Consider the following 19,822-nt stretch of genomic DNA (forward strand, 5'->3'; position numbering starts at 1 on the left):
GCGTGGGACCAGGGAGCTTCCTGGGCCCTGTAGGGTCCTGTTTCCATAGTGAGGCCGGTTTGTGCCTCACTTAGAGACAGGTTTGGTGTCATCGGGGACCTTGAAAACACCGGGTTTATTAAAACTTCTTGCCGTGCGATCTTGGGTAAGCTCCTTCACATCTGTCACGGGAGGGACGCTCTTCCTGGCTGGGATTGGTAAAGTGACAAAATGGGCCTGGGGAATTATAATGCCTAGTCGGTGGCATCTGCCAACACCGTCGTTGTTATTTTATTCAAGTTCCTCCCAGCCCCAACATCTGACGGTTCTGACTTCTCCTTACAACTTGAGAGGGCAGGGGAGGGCAGGATGCCTAAAATATGTATTCCAGGGAGCAGGTGAGAGGAGTGAGGAAGGACAAAAGATGTCCTGGAAGTCATTCATTCGTTCAGTGAGCAGCGGAGCACCCACCTAGCATCAGGTCCTGCAGTCCCAGTGAAGAGGTGAACAGGACACATGTCCTGCCAACAGGTGATGGAGGTCAGCCAGGGTTCTGGGGGAGCACAGGGGAGGGGGATCTCCTTCCCAGAGAAAACAGGTGAGCACACAGAGGAGGGAAGGCATGGGGACCCCCAGGTAGCTTGGGGTCAGTTCTCTGAAACATTGGCTCAGGACAGACCATGTTGAAGCCACTGTGAATCCAGGGCTAAACTACAGCAGAGGAGGTTGCAAATGCGGAAGTGCATGTGGGGTGGGGTAGGCAAGTTCCTGACTGGCACAAGCGGAGTGCTAGGACCTCAGGGCTGGTAGGCCAGTGGGGTGTCTTTGCCTACTTCTTGAAGGTAAGTGGGCTGTGTGGAGGGTGGGCAGTGGACTTCCCTGATTTGGTGGGGATCAGATAGAGAGGTGGAGTTGGAACCAGGGGCATCTGCCATACAGAAGGAAGGGGCAGGTGGAAGAGAGAGAGGCAGGGTGGGATAGTGCAGACAAGGTGACCAGGGCTTCTTGGAGCCTCTGAGCCTCAGTTAAGACAGGTGATACACAGGAGAAGTGGGCAAGAAGAACAAAGTGAGGACTATCTTGATTCCATACCGAGGAGTAGAGTGCCTGATCAGGGAGGTGATAATGGTCCCTGAGCAGGTCAGAGGGCAAGTTCTGGGGGAATTAGAGCTGGGGGGGGCCTTTCAGGACATTTATCTGATGCTTTCCTCAGATGAGGAAACTGAGGCACCGAGACAGAAAGGGAAACCTACTCCTTCAGACTTAGTTCTTGGTTCTTGGTAGTACTTTATTTTTTTTTTCTTGGTAGTACTTTAAAAAATATTTATTTTTTAGTTGTAGTTGGACACAATATCTTTAGTTAATTAATTTATTTTTATGTGGTGCTGAGGATTGAACCCAGGGCCTGACCTATGCTAGGTGAGCGCTCTACCACTGAGTCACAACCCCAGCCCCTTGGTAGTATATTTTTAAGATGCAGGACCCTGACTAATAGCTTGTTGGGAAAGGATCAATTGGGATGAAACCATGTCAGTCAATCAACACTGCCATCACTGGCACTGAGTGCCTATGGGTGCTGAGCACTCCCCAACACTACCTTTTTCACATGCACAACTCTGAGATCAGCAGGGTTACTATCCCTCTTATAGAGCAGAGATAGCAGTTCAGAAAGGTTGAGTAACAGATCCAGGGCCCCACAGCCAGTGAGGGGATAACTGGGAATTCACATGCGGAGCCTGGTTCCAGAGTGCCCTCCCTCTGCCCTGTGATACTTCTTCTGCTGTCACCATGAGGCTGTTACAGGGTGAGGGACTGTGGTGGTGGTGGGAGTACAGGATGGGACTCTACCTGTGCATGCCCCCAGGGCCACAGGAGCCTCTTGAAAGAAAGAAAATGACAAATGAAGATAAGAAAGAACACAGGAGGACTTAAGACCTAATGCATGGGGTGGGTAGAGGTTGGGTCAGCTGACCTTCAAGTCCCCTACAGTCACTCTCTGGCAGCAGTTGGTGTTTGCTTAGATCCCCAGGAGTTAGAATCAGAGCCACAAGGAGCAAATGTTTGTCTGGTTTCCTGCTGGCACTATCAATGCTTTCTCACTAGTCAAATAACAAGCAGGGACGAAGTGCAATTTTTTTTAGTGGACACTGGCTTGGCGGCTACAACCTTGCCTAGAATAGTTGGCGCTTTGGTCTCGGTTGTTGCCATACTTGGCTGCACCTGCTCAGTCTTTTCCCCATCCCAATTCAACTTTTACCCCATCTGGGTTACTAGGTGCGCTTTCAGAAATGGCCATCAGGTGGCAGCAGACGCCAAGAGTCAGGGCTCAGCACACGCTGGCCAGCTCTGATCACCGGCAGGGGGCGCTGCTGCTCTGCAGGTGGGCAGGCGACGTCCTGAGGCAGAGAAGGTGTACCTCTGGGACTAAAAGAGGTTGATCCCGCTCCGCTAGGATGCTGGGGGCTGGGGACAGAAGGTCCTAACCTCAGCCCAAGAGGAGGGCTGTGTATACTGCCTTCAATTGTAGAGTGAGTAGCTAACCCCTACTTTACCAACATTATAGGCAAATTGTAAAAGGTCATGTGGCAAATATTTTAGGTTTTGCCAGCCATAAGGTCTCTATTTCAACTATTTAGTTGTGAATAAATGGGTGTGACTGTGTTCAAAAAAATCTTTAGAACACCAAGATTTGAACCTCACATAGTTTTTATATGTCACCAAATGTTGTTCTTTTGATGTTTAATAGAACTACCTAAAAAAGTAAAAATCATTATTAGCTCTTGGACTGTATAAAAACAAGCAGGGTGACCCTAACTTGGTAGAGTCTGAAACCAGGGCCACTCTTTATAGGAGGGCCCTGTGATGGCCAGCTGCCCTCTCTCCTCCCTGCTAGCACACCTGGCTGCATTTCCACACCAGCAGCCTCTGCCTTGTCCGTCCCTTCTCTAAGGAAAACCCTTGTCCTTTTCATCTTTGGAGGCTCAATCTTGTGGTCTCTTTTAAAAATTCAAGTTTTTTGAGGATTAATTACATAAGATTAAATGCACTTATTTTAAGCGTAGAGTTCACCAGGGTTGTTTTTTTCTTCTTCTTCTTTCTTTCTTTTTTTAAATTTAGCTTGTTAGCTTTGGTGCTGGAACCCAGGGCTCCTCCATGCTAGGCAAATGCTCTAACCATTGAGCTACATCCCCCAGCCTGAGTTTCATGAATTTTGACAAATACAACCAGGGAACCACCACCACTGGGAAGACAGCGAACATTCCTTCATCCTGAAAACTTTCCTGTGCCTCTTCCTCGTCGACTTTGACTTAACATCAAACAATAACAACAACAACTGAATCTCCCAATGATCAAGCACTTGCAATGTGCTGGGCCCCAGGGAGGCCCTTGACGAGTTCTGTCTCACTGAAGCCGAGGGAGCCTGGTGAGGTAGGAGCAGGTGGCAGAGGTGGGCACTCACCTGAGGCCCCAGGCTGTGGGATGGGAAGTGACAAGCCCGCTGTGAGTAAGAGCAGAGTTGGGGAATTCTGGCCCCTGGTGCCCAAGTGCTTTCCTTCACTACTGTCTTGCCCTGCCTGTCCCAGCCCCCTCTGTGTCCCTAGGGCCATTTTGAGTACACTTCCTTGACTCTTTGCTATTCCAAATGTGGCCTGGGACCTGCAGCCTCTATATTCTCTGGGCACTGATCCCAAATGCACTCTTAGGCCCACAGTGCCGGGTCTGCACCATGGCATCAGAGCTGAGAAGCTCTGTGCTGGGCTGTCTCCACTCCTCAAGTGGTGGCTGTGCCTGTGTCCCTGTCCTTGATAAACCATGAGCTCCTGGAGGGCAGGGGCTGAGCCTCAGGTGCCCACTTCAGGACCTCTGTCCTCTGACCCCCTGTGAGTCAAGGCTGGATTCCTAGATGCAGGAAGAATGGGAGGTTGGAGCCTTGGGAGAGGGGTTGGGGGCATGGGGCTGGTGGGAGGAGTGGGGCCAGCGGGCAGGGGTGGCCTAAACACTGAGAGTTTGGAGGTCTGGTTCCCCACTTGTTCTGGCCTTTGCCCAGTGGACTCAGGCAGTGTGGGTTCATTTGCATATCATTTGCATGCATATTGCTTTGCTATTGGATGCCGTGTTGCCCAGAGGAGCAGGTGGATTTGAGGAGAAGGTGAATAGGACAGAGGATGCGGAGTTGGGGAGGCTCATCCTGGGAGCGGGTCTGGAGTGGGAAGTGCTCTCTGCCTCTGGGCGAGGGGAGGGGCTCACTAGAGCCTCTCAGGCCGGCACCAACTGGGGGAGGAAGGCTGGCTGCTGGGCTGGTCCTGCCTCTCTGGCTTGGAATGTCCTTTTCCCTGTGTCCCTGTCACCATTCTGCATACTATCCTCAGGCTGTGGGATTTGCCGAAGCAATGAGGTGAAATGTTGAGCTAGGAGACCTAAAAAGCAGGAATCCTGCAGGAGGGACCCTGGGGGGTCAGCACCTGGAAGCAGTACTAGAGACCAGAGCTTCTGACCCAGTGACAACAGGAATAAAACCAGGCCAAGGAATAGAGACACAATCAAGGCTTTAATTGGGGGGGGGGGGTTAACCTCAAGGAGCGGGGAGTCAGCACTGAGGGAGAGATCAGGCTGCTCCCGGTAAATGGGAAGGACAAGCCTTTTATCAGGTTGCTGGGTGGGCTAGGCTCTGGCTCTTTCTCACTTCTGGATTTTTCCAAGTCACCACTTCTGGGGACCATCCAATTCCCATGAGATGATTTTTTCTGCTTGGGGTCTCACCAAGGGGTGATGTGCCTGCAAGGTTCGGCTCTTCCTGGAGGGTGTAGGGCACTGACTGAAGACTTCTAGAATGTTCCTGCCAATTCTGAAAATACCTTAGTTACTCTTCTCTTGGTGTCCTCAGTCTTAAAGGGGGATGAGACAGGTGAGGTGAATTTAGGGATAATGGGCCTTGTATTACCAGTTTTTAGACTCTCATCTGTTGAATGATTAACATGCTCATAGGCAGAGGGCCCTGGGAGTGCCACTGCCTTTGGTGCCTGTGATGGTCCCTGATTGTCTCAGAAGCCGGTAAAAGTGGGCTCTGGGAGGTGGCTCCTGCTCTTTTGTGGTCTGTGCCTGGCTCACTCTGCAAGTTCACTGAGTTGGGCAGTAAGTATACATGCAATAATTTTTTTTTTTTTAATAATCCTGGGGATGGAACCCAGGCCTTCATGTGTGCTAGCTCAGTGCTCTCTCGCTGAGCTTGTACCCAGCACACACGCAAGCATCTTCCTATATAAAGATAAAAAGTTGAAAGAAGTGCGGCTCCAGTTTTCAAGGGGCTGGGAGACCGTTCCGAATGCCTGTCCCTCCCAGCACCCTTTGTGGTTCGGGCTCTGGCTGCGTTCTGACTGTGCAAATTTTATTTGTTACTTGCTCTTCTCTTCCACTGGACTGTGAGCTACCCGAGGGCAGGGTCCATCCTGTCCATTCCTGTGTCCCTTGGCGTGGGACCAGGATCAGAGCAGGCGCTAAGTACATGGGTGATTCCTCAACATCTCTGGGGCTCCCCAACACTTAGAGGGGGTGCCCTGCCCTCCCCCAGGGCAGTTAAAACACCTCTGCGAAGGCCCCAGGGCCAGAAGTAGGAATGGGACAGTAGAAGGTGCCAGAGAGGTGGAGCTCGGGTCTCAGGATGGGGACCCAACATCTGGGTGTCAGCCCCCTGCCCGCTCCTGTGCTGAAATGCTGGCCTCTTGTCACTCTTCTATCCTGAGTGTCACCTTCTCTTGCCTGTGGGTCCCCCTGACATTGAGGCTGCCCAGGTTTCTGCAGAACCCCCTCCTAGACTTGGGGAAGGGAAGCAGAGACTGGGCTGCTCTGGACTTGCCCCATCCCTCCTCTGCCCACTCTATAAGCTAGGGCCACCTTGTCGCCCGAGGGCCCCCCACAAGCAGGCTCCCAGCCCCCTCCCCACTGTCTGGAACTTGTCATTGAAGGACTTTAATTAATGACCTGTTCTTTCTGGCCCAATTTCCTTCTGTGGCAGGTGGGAGAACAGTGCAGGCAGCTGTGAGGTCAACTGAGTTGGAGGTGTGTGGAGCAGAGATTGCTGGGAGGGGTGGCTAGTGAGGGGCCAGCTGGGGTCTATCCTGTGGTGGCCGATGAGGGGTAAGAACAGCCCCTGCTAATCTGTTCAAGGTTGGGGGTGCTAGGAGAGCCTGGGAGAGTCAGGGGCCTGGGTTTGACCACCCTGATCTGAACTGGCTGCATTTGCCTCGGGCCTCAGTTTACCCTTTTGGAAAGGGGATCATTTAGTTAGATTGTCTCTTGGGGCCCGTCAAGCTTTGAGGTTCTTTCCACTTGATGTTGTGTTTGGCCTGCAAAAGGGTATTACTTTGGGATTAGTATCTAAATCTTAAACACTGGGAGTTTCCCTTACAAATCAAGTTCCAGCTTCCAGAAGGCAAAACAGGAAGGTCTCACCACTGTGGAGTCCATGTTCATCTTGGGGAAGGGACTCACATCTCACCAGCCAGGCCCCGGGAGCCCGCCCCTCCCACCTTCCACACCCAGAGCCCCAGCCATGCAGCAACTTGAGCATGTGCCCTCTGGTCCCCCTTCGTCTTGGGGGCTGTGCCTACCCGGGACCCTCTGCTCATGGCTGCCCTTGCCCAGGCCCGGGGTCAGGCCCCGCGCACAGCCCTCCTGGCCACAGCTGGAGCACAGGCATGGGCAGGCTTCTTTCTCTTTTGTTTTGCCAACCTGAGGCTTCAGAGGGCAGGTCTGGATCGGACTGGTGTTAGCTCACGTGTTTACCAAGCAGAGAATTAGGCCTCGGCATTTCCTGGGGAGTGGAGGGGGCCTTGGTCAGGGCCCAGGCACAGGCATGTGTAGCGGAGGGGTCCCTCCCACCTGGGGCCCAAGCCCTTCCCTTCCCCGTGGATGATCCATTCCCAACATCTTGGGGATGCCCACGCTCATGGCCTTTTTCTGCACTGCCTGGCCAGTCCTCCCGATTTCTTCCCTGACGGCCCTCATTCAAAGCTGTAACTTCTTCTCCTCTGCAGCCCCAAGCATGGGGCCGGCCTGCTCTGCACTGCCCTCTGCTATGTGCTCCCCAACTCTGGGGGCCTTTGTCCTGACGCCCCTGCCCTTGGCCTCCAGCTCAGACCCTCATAGTTGGCTCAGAAGATGGTCCAATGGCTTCTGTCTGCAAGGCAGGGCTGAGCCTGATGGGGACCTGGTGAGCACAAGGCACCAGGGGGCTTCGTGGAGCTGTTGCTGGGAGGGGGAGAAAGGGTGCCCCTGCCCTTCAGCCAGTCAGGTGGGATGGTCCAGCCCTTCCCTCATTTGCCTGGCCCATCCTGACCCAGCCCTGGGCCCCTGCACTCAGCCATCATGGCATCCACTGGGTGCCAGCCCAGGCTGGGCAGTGGGATGCAGAGATGTGAGACAAACCCTTATGGCCAGGAGCCCCAAGGCTGGTCACGATTCCCTGTCCCCAAATCTGACCTTGCCACTGCTCAGCTCAAACCCGCCCAGCTCATCAAAGTCAATAGAGCAAGGGAGACCCCTGGGCGACTACCCAGGCCAGCTCCTGATACTTTACAGATGGGAAAACTGAGGCCCAGAGAGGTCATGATCTGCCCAAAGTCATGGGCCTAGACCTGGTGTCCTGGGACCTGCCCTGGGTGGTCTGAACCAGGCTGTGGTGTAGTCAGTCCTGAGGGCTGGGACATGCATAGTGTGTCTGACTTTTGGGGACTCCCTGCCCTCCTCACCCCCACTGTGAATGGTAGGGGCACCTGCCCTGCCCCCAGCATGCTCCACCTGGCCTCACCAACTTTCCCATAGCCACAGAAAGGCAGGGCTGGGGCAGGTCTGAATCGGCCCAGGGAGCAGCGAGTCCCAGCCGGCCCTCCCTGCCCTCCAGCCCTGGGAGCGGGAAGTGAGATCCACACCCCAAATCCTCCTGCCTCCCTTCCCACCCACGCATTCAGCCTGGGGCCCAAACATGGCAGGGAGCCAGCACCTCATCCTCTGCCCTTGGTTACTGAGGCACAACACCCAACACTGGAGACTGTTTGTCCTGCCAACGCCGCACCCTAACCTGGGCCTGCACACCTCTGCCTCGGCAGGGAGAAGCCTGGCTGGGGGCAGGGCAAGTGGGCAGAGGGCACAGGGCCCACGAATTGGAGACCCTTCCCCTCCCACTCCAGGCCCCTAAGATGTCCTGGCTCAGGAATGCCAGGCTGTGTTCCCAGGACCTTTGGCTGTGGGGCCCCAGCCCAGCTGCTGCTCTAAGTGCCTAAAGCCTTGTAGGACCTAGGAGGAGAAGGGCCAGGGTGAGAAGCTTGGGGCGTGAACCATAGCAGAGAGGAGAGGGAAGGTCCTTCCTTCCAGTTGGTCAAGGGGGGTCCGGGGAGGGAGGCCTGTGGGCCCTCTCCTACACAGGGGAGGACGGGAAGTTCACCAGCCCCAACAAGATCAGAGGGTCCCCAGGACTGGGGTGTGGCTGCTCCGGCGTCATGTTAGGGGCTGGCTGAGTGGTCAAGGGGATGTGATGTCAGGGCCTGGGGAGGCAAGGGCCGTACTGGGAGGGGGACAGTCTTTGTGGCTTTCGCTGGTGCTGGGGATTATAGGGAGATAGTGAAGGGCCAACATGGCCTCTGACCCTGGGGGGCCCCCTGTCTGAAGGAGCAACAGGGCCCTGGCCTGAGAGGAAGGCACAGCCCCATCCACACTGGGAGACAGGAGGAGAGGACTTAGGTGGCTCTGTCCAGGGCACTGGCTAAGTAGGCCTATGGGTCTTGCGAACCCTTCCATTGGATGGGGAGTGGTGAATCAGGGTCTTTCTGCTTCTCCTTTCTGAGAAGCACCTTCCCTGGGCTGCTGCCCCGCCACCCCCAGGTTACCAGGCCTGGTCAACATTAGCAGTTTGCTGTGGCCTGTTAATGCTTCTGGGTTAAGCCCCAGCTCCCCTCAGTCCCCTGCTGAGGACAGGGCCCTTCGTAGTCCCTGTTAACAGATGAGGAAACCGAGGCTAAGAGAGGAGTCAGGGAAGGGCCAAACCCCCTGTTTGGTGGCTCTGGTCCTCAGGGGCAGACCATCATGTCAAGAGTCCCCACTCTCCTGACATTTGGGAGGACGTGCTTGGGTACTCCCTGGGAAGGTGCAGGGGAGGGGCATGTCTGATGGTGTCCCTGCTGCTCCCCTGGCCCTGGAGCTGGTGGGTACTGGGACTCGGCTCGCAGCCCCTCTCCGACCCTGTCCCTGGTTCCGTCTTGGGGTGAGCCTGTGAGCAGGGTGGGGTGGGAGAGACTGTCCCTGCTGAGGCTGCAGATTCCCGGCCCACCCAGGCTGAGTCAGCGCTGGCGGGAGCCAGGAGGGTGGCAGCTTTCCCAGGGCCAGTCTGGGCGTCAGCGGTGGCGTCCACATTCCTCCCAGGCGGTGGTGCGTCTGGGCTTGCTGAGCCAGGTGTGCTGAGCCTCGCCCGGCCCCCGCCCGCCTGTACCCGAGCCAGCCCAGCGCCCAGGCCCTGCAGGGAGGTGGCTGGCAGCTGCTGGGACGGGCTGTGGGAACTGCTTGCCTTGCATGTCTTTGCTGGGTGGGGTGCACACTTGGGGGAGGACAATCTCCTGGAGCCCCAGTGCCCACAATGGCCAGGGCAGTTGGGGTGCCCACTCGTCACCCTTTCTTGGCCTCTGCAATTGGAGAGCTGGAGGCTGAGACCCAAGAGAGTCTGATTTGGAGCCTTGTCCTTGTTCATGGCTCAGTAAATGCGGGTGGCAGAAGGCAGGTGTTCTAGGAGCTGGGCTGGAGGGACCTGCGGAGCTGGGAAGCAGGAGGGCATGTTCTGTTTGCTGCCCCTTCTCTAGGCTGACCAGCTTGCAGCTCTGGGTGCAGATGGCGTTCTGGGGTAGAGACTCTAAGTTACAGCCCTGTGCCCGTGGGGGCTCCAGCTCTGGGAGCTGCTGCCAACATCTACCACCTGGGCCCTGCTCCCTCTTGCCCCAGCTGGGCTATCTGCACTGGCATCTGGGGCCAGGAGGTACCTCCATGGTGGTCGGTCAAGGTTGGTCCTCACCACTCACTTGTGGTGAAATTTTTCCTGCAGGCTACTCTGGGCCTTGGTCTCTTCTATGGGGACGAGACCTCCCTTGCTCTGCCAACATCATTAGGTTCTTAATGGGTGAAATGTGATTTTTTTTTCCAGTACCAACCATTCCTAGCCCCTTTTTAATTTTATTTTGAGACAGTCTTGCTAATTCTCTGAGGCTGGCCTCAAATTTACGATCTTCCTGCCCCAGCCTCTTGAATGGATGGGATTATAGGTGTGTACCACTGCACCGGGCTTGGAATATGATGGGGACAGGAGGGGCAGTGTAGGGACCCCTTCCTTCCCTGCAGTGGGACCCCTCACCCCTGCCCAACCCAGATCTGCAGCTTCCCATCATCCTCTGGTGTCAGGCCAGGATCCTGGCTGGGGTTGCAGCAGGGAACCTCAAGCCTGGATTTGGGAACTCTGCCTGATGTTCAAGATCTTCCCTGAGGGCCTCTGCCGGAGCCCACATTTCAGTCCCACCTGAGACCAGCTGTGGGGTGCCCCCTTGACTCCCTGACCTGACACCCCATTCTGAGGCCTCAGCAGTTTTGAGACAGCCCCTGGGCCTGGGCTGGATCCTCTGTCCTGGGCCTAGGCTGTTTCCTGGGAACCCTAGGGCGGGCCCAGGACAGCCTGGGATGCAGAAATCCCTTCCCAGGCCTTGGTGGGAACCAAGGAGGCCTGGCTCTGAGCCCAGGTGGGTGTGGGGATTCTGTCCTATGCAGGAGGTCAGAAAGGGTGACAGCAGGGACGTGGGAAGAGAGGCCAAGGGACGAGCTGGGATGCTGGCCCTGGATGTCCCGCACAGCCTGCTGTGAGGGCTGTGGGCTGCCCGGCCGGCCCTGGAGAGGGGGGTGGGGGGCAGAGTTGAGCAGTGGTGGGCAGGACTGACCTGGGACACCCCAGGCTGGAGCAGGGACCCCTCAGCTCCTCTTTCTGGTGGCAGAATCTTCTCTCCAACTTTCTTTGGCTGAGGTCTAGGACACTTGGGGTGCAGGGAATCTCTGGGGACTCTAGTTGCCTTCCCTCTCCCCTGTCCAGGGCCTTGGGGAAAAGGGGCAGCACTTTGTCCTGGCCATGAAAAGAAATACCTCAGCACTTGATGGCCCTACTCTGTGTCCTGTGTGCTGAGGTTAAGGGTGCTTCAGTGTGTGTGCGTGTGTGTATGTGTGTGTGTGGGTGTGTATTGATGGAGGAGGCAATTGTCCCAGGGTAGGTGGGCTCCTGGGCATTCAGACTGGGGTCCTTGGAGTTGGATTCTACACCCTGAAGGATTCTGGGAACTGTCCCTGAGAGATGGGCCCAGGGCAGTCTGGGAAGTCCTGGGAACAGGTGAGGACAGGCTGGAAGGGTGTGGCTGCGGCTGGAATGTGAGGGCCTGCAGGGTCCCCACCTCCCTCATCCAGGAATGGGCCCTCCCCGGGGAGCTGGGACCCAACCCTTCCCCAGCTGTCCCCAGCTCTGCACTGCCAGGTCTCCTCAGCTCTGGGTCCCTCCTGGGGGGCTCCCCCATATACCTCCTCGCTCTCTGCTGGGCTAGAACAGCTGGCTCCTCTGGGGTGAGCTGTTTGAGGGATGCTGGCATCTCCCTGAAGCCTCTTAGATTCTTGGTGCTGTGTTTCTGGCCCTTTGCCCAGACCCACCTTCAGAGGGACCCGGTCTGATGAGCTAGGGAGGGCCGTGGCTGCACTGTGGGGGCTTCCCTGAACCAGTGGGTGGGTTTCTAGGCCAGCTCTGCTCTCTGGGAGGGGCCGAGGGAACCTGCCAGTGCTGGAGATTCTGGGCCCAAGTTGCTTGCCTCTGCAGAGAAACTTTGTCCTCTCCTCTCCTGCACTGGTGGCCTCAAGACCCAGGCCACCCTCTTTAGTGTGGCAGGCCTCTCACAGGCGGGCCCCTGCCCACCTCCAGGCTCAGCTCCCAGCTCTGCCTCCCTCATCTGGAGTCTCACTCTTTCCTGAGGATGCCAGGCCCCTATATGCCCCCGGCCTTCACCCTGCCTGGACGTCCAGCGTCTGCCTTTGACAGTCTGACCCCCAAACTCCCTCCTGGCTTTCCTGCCTCTGGGGCCATTTCAGGGTCCTTTCAGGGGCTCCCGCTGCTCAGCCTGCTCAGGCCTCTGATGTGCTGATGAAGTCTGGGTGTCCCCCCTGGAGTTAGAGCCCCCAAGACCAGGGGGCTTGTGTCAGTTGTGTCCCTGTTCTGTCCCCAGGCCGAGCCCCCCCTCTTATAGATCAGGGGTGAACATTAGTAAGAGGTAATCCTGTAAGAGGTGCAGGGAGTTCGGGGGATTCTTCTGAGGCCTGCAGACTTGCATGGGGCCTTCACACAATCCTGGCCCTGAGTCTGCTTGCTCCAGGTTGAGGAGACACATCCTTCTATTTTGCGATTAGGATCTCTTGGGAAGATTCTAGAAATCTCTCCTGGGGTCAGGGAAAGTTCAGGTTCCTTCTTTCCCCATGTGAGGGTGTAAGGTTAATAGGCTAGAGCAAAAATGGCAGCTTTGTGTGAGTGTGCAAACGAGTGTGCAAAGTGTGAATGCACAGGAGGCCTGTAAAATGAAGTGTACACAGCGTGTTAGTGAGTGTGAAAGTATGTGTGAGTGTGAAATGTGTTAGTGTGAGGCCAGTCAAGTCTGCATGAAGGTCTGTGAGTGAATGTGTGTGATTCTGTGAGCATGTGTGAATGTGTAAATTGAGTGTGTTGAGTCTGAAAATGAGTGTGTGTGTGCGTGTGAGCTGTGGGTAAGTGTGTGTGAAGGTGTGCATATGGGTTTATGAATATATTCCAGTTTGTGACTCACATAGTCACTCACAATGTGACTATGTGAGTATGAGCCTGAGAGTCAATGTGCATGTGCAAATGTGTGCAAGCCATGTGCACGTGCAAATGTGCATGCAAGTTGTGTGTGAGCATGTGTGAGCTGTGCATGTGTGCAAATGTGCATTGAGCGGTGTGTAAGGATGTGTGAGCTGTGTGGATGAGTGTGTGTTGGAGCTGGGCACTTGTGCAAATGTGCGTGTGAGTTGTGTGAGTGTTTGGCTTGTCCTGCAGGAGTGCTGGCCTGGGACTGATAGCAGTAGGGGCATCTTGGGTCTAGGCCCTTTCTTTCCCCAAGGCCATGGTCAACTGCAGGGAAGCTCAGAGCCCTCTGTGAGTTCTGGGGAGATCTGGGAGCTCTGAGGCTCAGCTTTGCCCAGGAGTCTACTCGGAGGGGTGAGAGAATGGGAGATGGGAGTTCCACATTCTAGGAAGAGCTCAGAGGCCATTCTTTTTTTTTTTTTAATATTTATTTATTTAGTAGTTGTACACAATAGTTTTATTTTATTTATTTATTTTTATGTGGTGCTGAGGATTGAACCCAGGGCCTTGCACGTATGAGGCGAGCGCTCTACCACTGAGCCATAACCCGAGCCCCTCAGAGGCCATTCTTATTTTAATATGGAATAGAGTCAAAATAACACTGACACGTATTTAAGAATGAAGATACATCGAACACCTGCAAATCTGCCACCCAATTTCAGACACTCTACCTTTGACATGTGCCCTTCCCACGCTCTGCTCGCCCCTGGGTCACCACTAGTCTGCATTTGGGCTGCTCTTCCCTGGCTTTTCTTCATGGAGTGGAAGCCATCCTCTGAAGGACGGGCGGGCAGGAAACAGGAACTTTTCCCTGATCTGGTGCCCAGAGTGGCTCAGTGCTGCCCTCTGGGGGCAGGGACTCGGCTTCCTCCTGCTCAGTCTCCAACCTGGGTGAGAAGAAGGCCACTCAGCTCACGGGGAGACAGGGCAGACAGGTGCATGCGATCTCTGTGCACATGCAGGCGCGGGATGCGCTTGGACACAGGTTAGCACACAGGCACGCACACGAGTGTGCGCATAGACGCTTCTGTCATTGGTTTGTATCAAGTCCCCAGCGGTGCCACAACCTGTGTGGGATGTGCCAATGTAGCTGCTGTTCCTAAGAAGTTTGCAGCAGGAAGTGGGTGGTCCCTGTGGGGAGGAGGTCCTGTTCAGGGACCCTCAGACTCAGGGCTGGGATGAAGATGGCTTTTGGGTGAGCAGTTTAATAGAGGGACTAAGAGGGTGGATGGGGAGGAGGGAAATGTTCCCAAGGCAGGGAGGGATCAGAGGTAGAGGTGGGGGAGGTATGCCTTCATGCATAGGCCAGTTGCAGAAAACAATTTCAGGACCATGGGCCTGGAGGCAGGGGAATGGACACAATGGCCCAGCTGGGCCTGGTGCTGTAGGGATCATGGAACTAGGGAGGGAGAAACTGGGGAAAATGAGCCAAGCTAAGTCCCTGGAGAAGGGGTGGGTTTGAAGAGCACAGGTAGGTGGAGGATGGGTCCTGCCCTGGAAACCCTCCCCAGGGCTCAGGCAGTTCCTCCTGCGGCTGTGCTCAGAGGCCAGCAGAGGGCGCTCCTGCCACAGAGTTGGGGCTCAGGCTGCGTGAGGCAGTAGCTTCATTCTTGGAAAGTGACTGGGCCTGGAGCCCAACCAGAGGCATGATGGCATCCCCCTTGGGAGCCACCAAGGAAAGGGGTGAGAAGAGACAAACTCACGAGGTGAGGCGGGACCCACAATGCTCTGTTGCTCCCTGGTCAGGCGCATGTCTGGCCAAGGTTTCCCTCCTCTTATGTCCAGGTGGTGACCTTGGAACCACCCCCAAGAAAGGACTGACCCCCTTTGCCTGTCTTGGAGTGCTCCTTCTGGGCCACAGGGTCTGTCAGGGCCAGTTGGACTTTCTAGAAAGTTCCCTGGTGTTCTAGCCCAGGGCTCTGCCTGAGCTTCCCTGCCTGGCCTCTAGGAGGAGGACGTGCCACTGTGCTCCTTCCTCAGCCTGCCTGTGGGTTCCAGAGTCCTCAGGCCCTTGATCTTCCCCCAAAAGGATTAGAGGCTTCGAGCGGTTGTTGAACACAGCTCGAGAGGAGGCCATTGCCCACCAATGGCTGCAGGGGGTAGAGGAAGGCCTCCCTGGTGAGTCCTCCTTCCCTCTCCTGAGGTCTCCTGGGCAGAGGCACCTCGAGCTCAAGGCGTCTGCTGATTCACTGGTTGGTTTATTCTGCAGTCATGGGCTCTGTTTGCTAGGACAGAGAGGAGGAGGCAGGGAGGGAAGAGACGGGGAAACAAGCCATGAGGACTCCCGGGTGATGCTTGGAGAGTGGGGCAGCGTCTGCTCTGAACCTCTTCCTCTGGCTTCTCCCTCCCACCCAGGGCCATTATCACCGCCCACCTGCTTATCCCAGAAAGTGCAGCGTCATCCTGTCATCGTGCTGCCTGCCCCGCCCACCGTCCCTGTTTTCCTCCAGGTCTGGTCCTCACCCCCGCGTCTCTCCCCCAGGCCGGCACATCTCTCTCCAGGGCTGATTCTGGTCCCGTCCAGCTCTTATGTTCCCACCAAAGGGAGCCCCTTCTTCAAAATACTGGACAGAAAAGAAAGAATTGGCAAATGTGACCTGGGGGCGCTGTCCGTCTGGCAAAAAGACCCACAAACCAAGCCGAGAAGCCAGAGAGTGACTGAGAAGGATGTATTCAGGGCACATGTGCTGAGCCTGGGTCCCTGTTCATGAAAAGTTCCCCAGTCAGTGAGAAGACCCCATGGAAAGCGGGAAAGGGTTGAAATGAACAAGAAGGAAACCCAGAAGCCACTCCAGGGAAGGGTGCTCCATTTCACCAGTAACTGGAGTGAAAATTAGCCAGGTGCAGTGGCGCACGCCAGTAATCCCAGCGACTCTGGAGACTGAGGCAGGAGGACCGCAAGTTCAAGGCTCAGCCTCAGCAATTTAGGGAGAACCTGTCTCATAAATTAAAAAGGGCTGGGGATGTGCTTAGTGGTAAAGCGCCCCTAGGTTCACTTGCTAGTACCAAATTAAAAAAAAAAAATTAAAACAAAACCAAAAACAATGGAAAACAGTAGCAGCAATAAGTGGACCTTGGTGGGACCTATGCTGGTGGAAGTTTGAGGGGAACATTACTCTTATTCATGGTTCATGGGAGAGGACATTTGTAGGAGTGTGTGTGTGTGTGTGTGTGTGTGTGTGTGTGTATGATAGAGGGGGGTACTTGGAATTTTACCCAAGGACACTCTACCAATGAGTTGCATCCCCAGCCCTTTTTATATTATTTTTTTATTTTTAATTAATTGATTGATTGATTTTGGTGCAGGGGATTTAACGCGGGGTGCTTAACCACTGACCCACATCCCTGGTCCTTTTTTTTACATTTTATTTAGAGATAGGGTCTTGCTGAATTGTTTAGGGCTTCATTAAGTTGCTGAGGCTGGCTTTGAATTTGTGATCCTCCTGCCTCAGCCTCCCAAGCTGCTGGGATTACAGGCATGCACCACCGCGCATATATATATATATATATATATATATATATATATATATATATATATAATTTGTTCTAATTAGTTATACATGACAGTAGAATGCATTTTGACGCATCATACATAAATGGAGTATAACTTCTCATTTGTCTGGTTGTACATGATGTAGAGTCATGGAATCCTATATGCACATAGGGTAATAATGTCCAATTCATTCTACTATCATTCCTACCCCATGCCCCCTTTCCTCCTGCACTCCCCTCTGTCTAGTGCAAAATACTTCTATCTCCCCGCCCTTATTGTGAATCAGCATCCGCATATCAGAGAAAACATTCGCCCTTTGGTTCTTTGGGATTGGCTTATTTTGCTTAGCATGATATTCTCCAGTTCCATCCATTTACCGACAGATCTGGCCAGGACTTTTTAAGCAGACATTTTTACTGTGGAGAATTTTAAGTATACACAAAAGTAGAGAGAAGAGCAAAGCAAACTCCCGCGCACTGGTCGTGCAGTGTTGGTCATGGAACAAGCTACCTTTCCCGTTTCTGCTCTCCCCTCACCAGCTTTTGTGGTGGAGGTCAGACTATTTTAAAGCACATGAAATGTCATTTCATTGAACTCTGGAAGAATATTTGGCAATGGCTACCAAAGTCAAAAATGGATGTACCAGTTGGGTGTGATGGTTCGGCCTGTTGTCCCAGCTGCTTGGGAGGCTGAGGCAGGAGGAATGCTTGAGCCCAGGGGTTTGAGGCCAGCCTGGGGAAGAGAATGAGATCCTGTGTCAAAAAAAAAAAATTACCATTAAAAAAAACTATATATATATATATATATATATATATATATATATATATATATACTGAGAATTGAACCCCGTGCCTCACACATGCTAGGCAAGCGCTCTACCTCTGAGCCACAACCCCAGCCCCAAAGAATTTACCTTTTAACCCAGTAATCCCACTGCTAAAATATGCCCTAAGAATATGTCTGTAGAAGTTCATCTTGCTATGTGTTCAGGGAAATTCATGATGCCCTTGTTTATAAAGGCCAAACAACTTGGAGGCCAGAGAGGCGGTTGGTGGGGAGGGAGTAAATGAGTTACCATTCACGGTCATGATGCATTAAAAGAAGTGAGGTGGCTCCTCAAGAGAGACTGTTCATTGAGAAACTGAGGCCTCAAAGAGTTGGGGGGTATTCCTATTTATTGATTGATTGATTAGTACTGGGCATTGAACCCAGGGGTGCTCAACCACTGAGACACATCTCCAGCCCCTTTTAATATTTTATTTAGAGATACGGACTCGCTGAGTTGCTTGGGCCTCGCTAAGATGCTGAGGCTGGCTTTGTGAATCAGCATCCACACATTAGCCTCCAGAGCCACAGGGATTACAGGCGTGCACCACCACGCCTGGCTAATTTTTTTTTTTTTTTTTTAATTTTGAGACAGGGTCTCACTAGTTTTCAGTCTGGCCTCGAACTTGTAACCCTCCCGCCTCAGCCTCCTAGGTTTACAGACGTGAACCACCACTCTGGGCTTAGTACTATTCCTTTTGTAGAACTGAAGTCTGTGCAAGTAGACCGTTGAAACCAAGGCGGGACTGGGGATGCAGCTCCGTGGCTGAGCTCCACCTTAGCATGGTGAGGCGCTGGGTTCAACCCCCAGTACCGCAGAGAACAAAACCCAGCAGAGCACAGGACAGCCGAGATGGAGTCCAAACTCTTCAGAGTCCTTTCGTGGTGGTCTCCTTTCCAGCCCTTGTTCCAGGCGCTTCCCCTGAGATGCCCTGTGGATTGGCCCAGAGAGTCCCAAAATGGGTTCCAAGGAGCCCAGCTCCACAAGCTCTCCCTGGAAGCCGCCCCGTGTCCAGATAAGCTTGGGAAGCACTTGGCAAAGTAGAGAAGCCCATGGGCCTGAGCCAGTGGAGGCTCTGTGGAGTCTGTAGTGAAACAAGCAGATGGAGACTGACCAGAATGTCCCCTGCCCGGCCTACCAGGCCATGAGTCTTGGTTCTCAGGTTGTCTAGGGGAGCAGCACCAGGCGAGCTCTGCTGCATGGGGCGTGAGAAGCCCTGCTCTCTGGGGGCAGCTGTGCCCCTTCCTGGCCTTGAAGTCCCCGTCTCTCCCCTGCTCACTCTACCCCAGCCACACTGGCCCTTCTTTCTGATCCCTGAAGAGGATCTGCCTCGATCCAACGCAGGACCTTTGCACTAGCTATTACCTTGACCTGGAAGGTCCTTCCCTGTCCCTGGCTGGATTTTTCTTAAACTCAGTTTTCCCCTTAGCTGTCATCTAGGAGAGGACTTCCATGGCCCCCAAAGCTGTCATATCCCCTTTGTATTTCCCTGGGGAAGGCATCATTCTCTGGTTTGTTGGGTATCCAAATTTCTCACTAGATAATTGGCTCCGGAAGGGCAAAGATATCTTGTGTCCATCATTGTATTTCTAGAGCTCACTATAGCACCCAGCACAGAGTAGGTGCTCAACTAACAGCGACCAAAGAAACGTGTTTCCTTACAAGGTCCATTTCCCGAGGCACTCCTCTGGCATCCACCTAGAAATGCTGACCCAGCTGTGAGTCTCTGGTGCTTCCCAAACACACCAGGCATGTTCCCGCCTCTGCCTGGACCATTTCTTCTCAGTCTGGCAAAGCCCCACCCTGGCTTCGAAACCCGGCTTTGTTGTCCCTCCCTCTGAAACTGTCCTCAGCAGCCTGGTGTGTATGAGTCGCTCCTTGGCCAGTCCTCCCAAGGTGCCTGTACACACATAGCTTTATCACAGCACAATGCCATTGTGCTGGGACGGACTGGGCGCCTGTTTTTCTCTCGCTCACCGCCTGCTCTCATCCAGGGCAGGGCTCAGCTGACTCAGTTCTGCATTCTGAGTACCTGGCCCAGTGACTGCCACACAGTGAATGCAATGAATGGGTGCTGAATGAAGTCCAAGTTCTTCCTGCCTGCGCCCACTCAGCCAACATGGATAGGGCACTTACGGTGTGCAAAGCCATGAGTTAGACCTTGTAGTGGGGACAGAAATCCACCTTTTGGTGGTAAAGGATCATCATTCCAGACGAGGAGGAGATTCTCTGCTCAATAATTCTAACACACGTGAGAGTGGCTAGCACTCATGGGACAGAATGGGCTAGTATTAGTCTCCTATTGCTGCTGTAACAAATCACCACATATTTAGGGGCTTAAAACAGTACGTATTTATTCTCTTATAGTTCTGAAAGTCAGAAGGCCAAAGTAGGTCTTACGGGGCTAAATCATGTCAACAGGGCTTTGATCCTGGCTCTAGGGGAATTTGTCCCCTGCACTTTTCAGCTTCCACATTGGCTCAAGTCCCACATCACTCTGACCTCTGCTTCTGTGGGCAAATCTTCTCTGATTCGGACCCTCCTGCCTCCCTCCTTTCAAGCTCCCTCGTGATTACACTGGGATCACATCTGC

At 54.1% G+C, this 19,822-nt stretch overlaps 1 protein-coding gene across 5 annotated transcripts in view; it reads left to right on the forward strand.

Moving 5' to 3' along the window:
* Positions 1 to 370: 370 nt before the first annotated feature.
* The window catches only part of LOC124091564 (keratin, type I cytoskeletal 42), a 32,340-nt gene continuing 12,888 nt past the window's right edge, over positions 371 to 19,822 (forward strand). For 2 of the 5 annotated variants that reach the window (XM_046442633.2, XM_058578726.1), the window contains exons 1-2: positions 686 to 821; positions 3,097 to 3,408. Coding sequence is in view for 3 of the 5 variants with exons in the window: in XM_058578726.1 (XP_058434709.1) it covers positions 3,343 to 3,408 (66 nt within the window). In the remaining 2 variants the exon portion in view is untranslated. Of the gene's footprint in view, positions 520 to 674; positions 822 to 3,096; positions 3,409 to 3,444; positions 3,481 to 19,822 lie in introns of those variants that run through there. The other 3 variants (XM_058578727.1, XM_046442636.2, XM_046442634.1) reach the window with 3 other exon arrangements.

Source organism: Marmota monax, unplaced genomic scaffold, assembly GCF_021218885.2.
Source record: "Marmota monax isolate L192 unplaced genomic scaffold, Marmota_monax_Labrador192_F-V1.1 WCK01_AAM20220418_F8-fsc00205, whole genome shotgun sequence".
NCBI classification, from domain to species: domain Eukaryota; kingdom Metazoa; phylum Chordata; class Mammalia; order Rodentia; family Sciuridae; genus Marmota; species Marmota monax.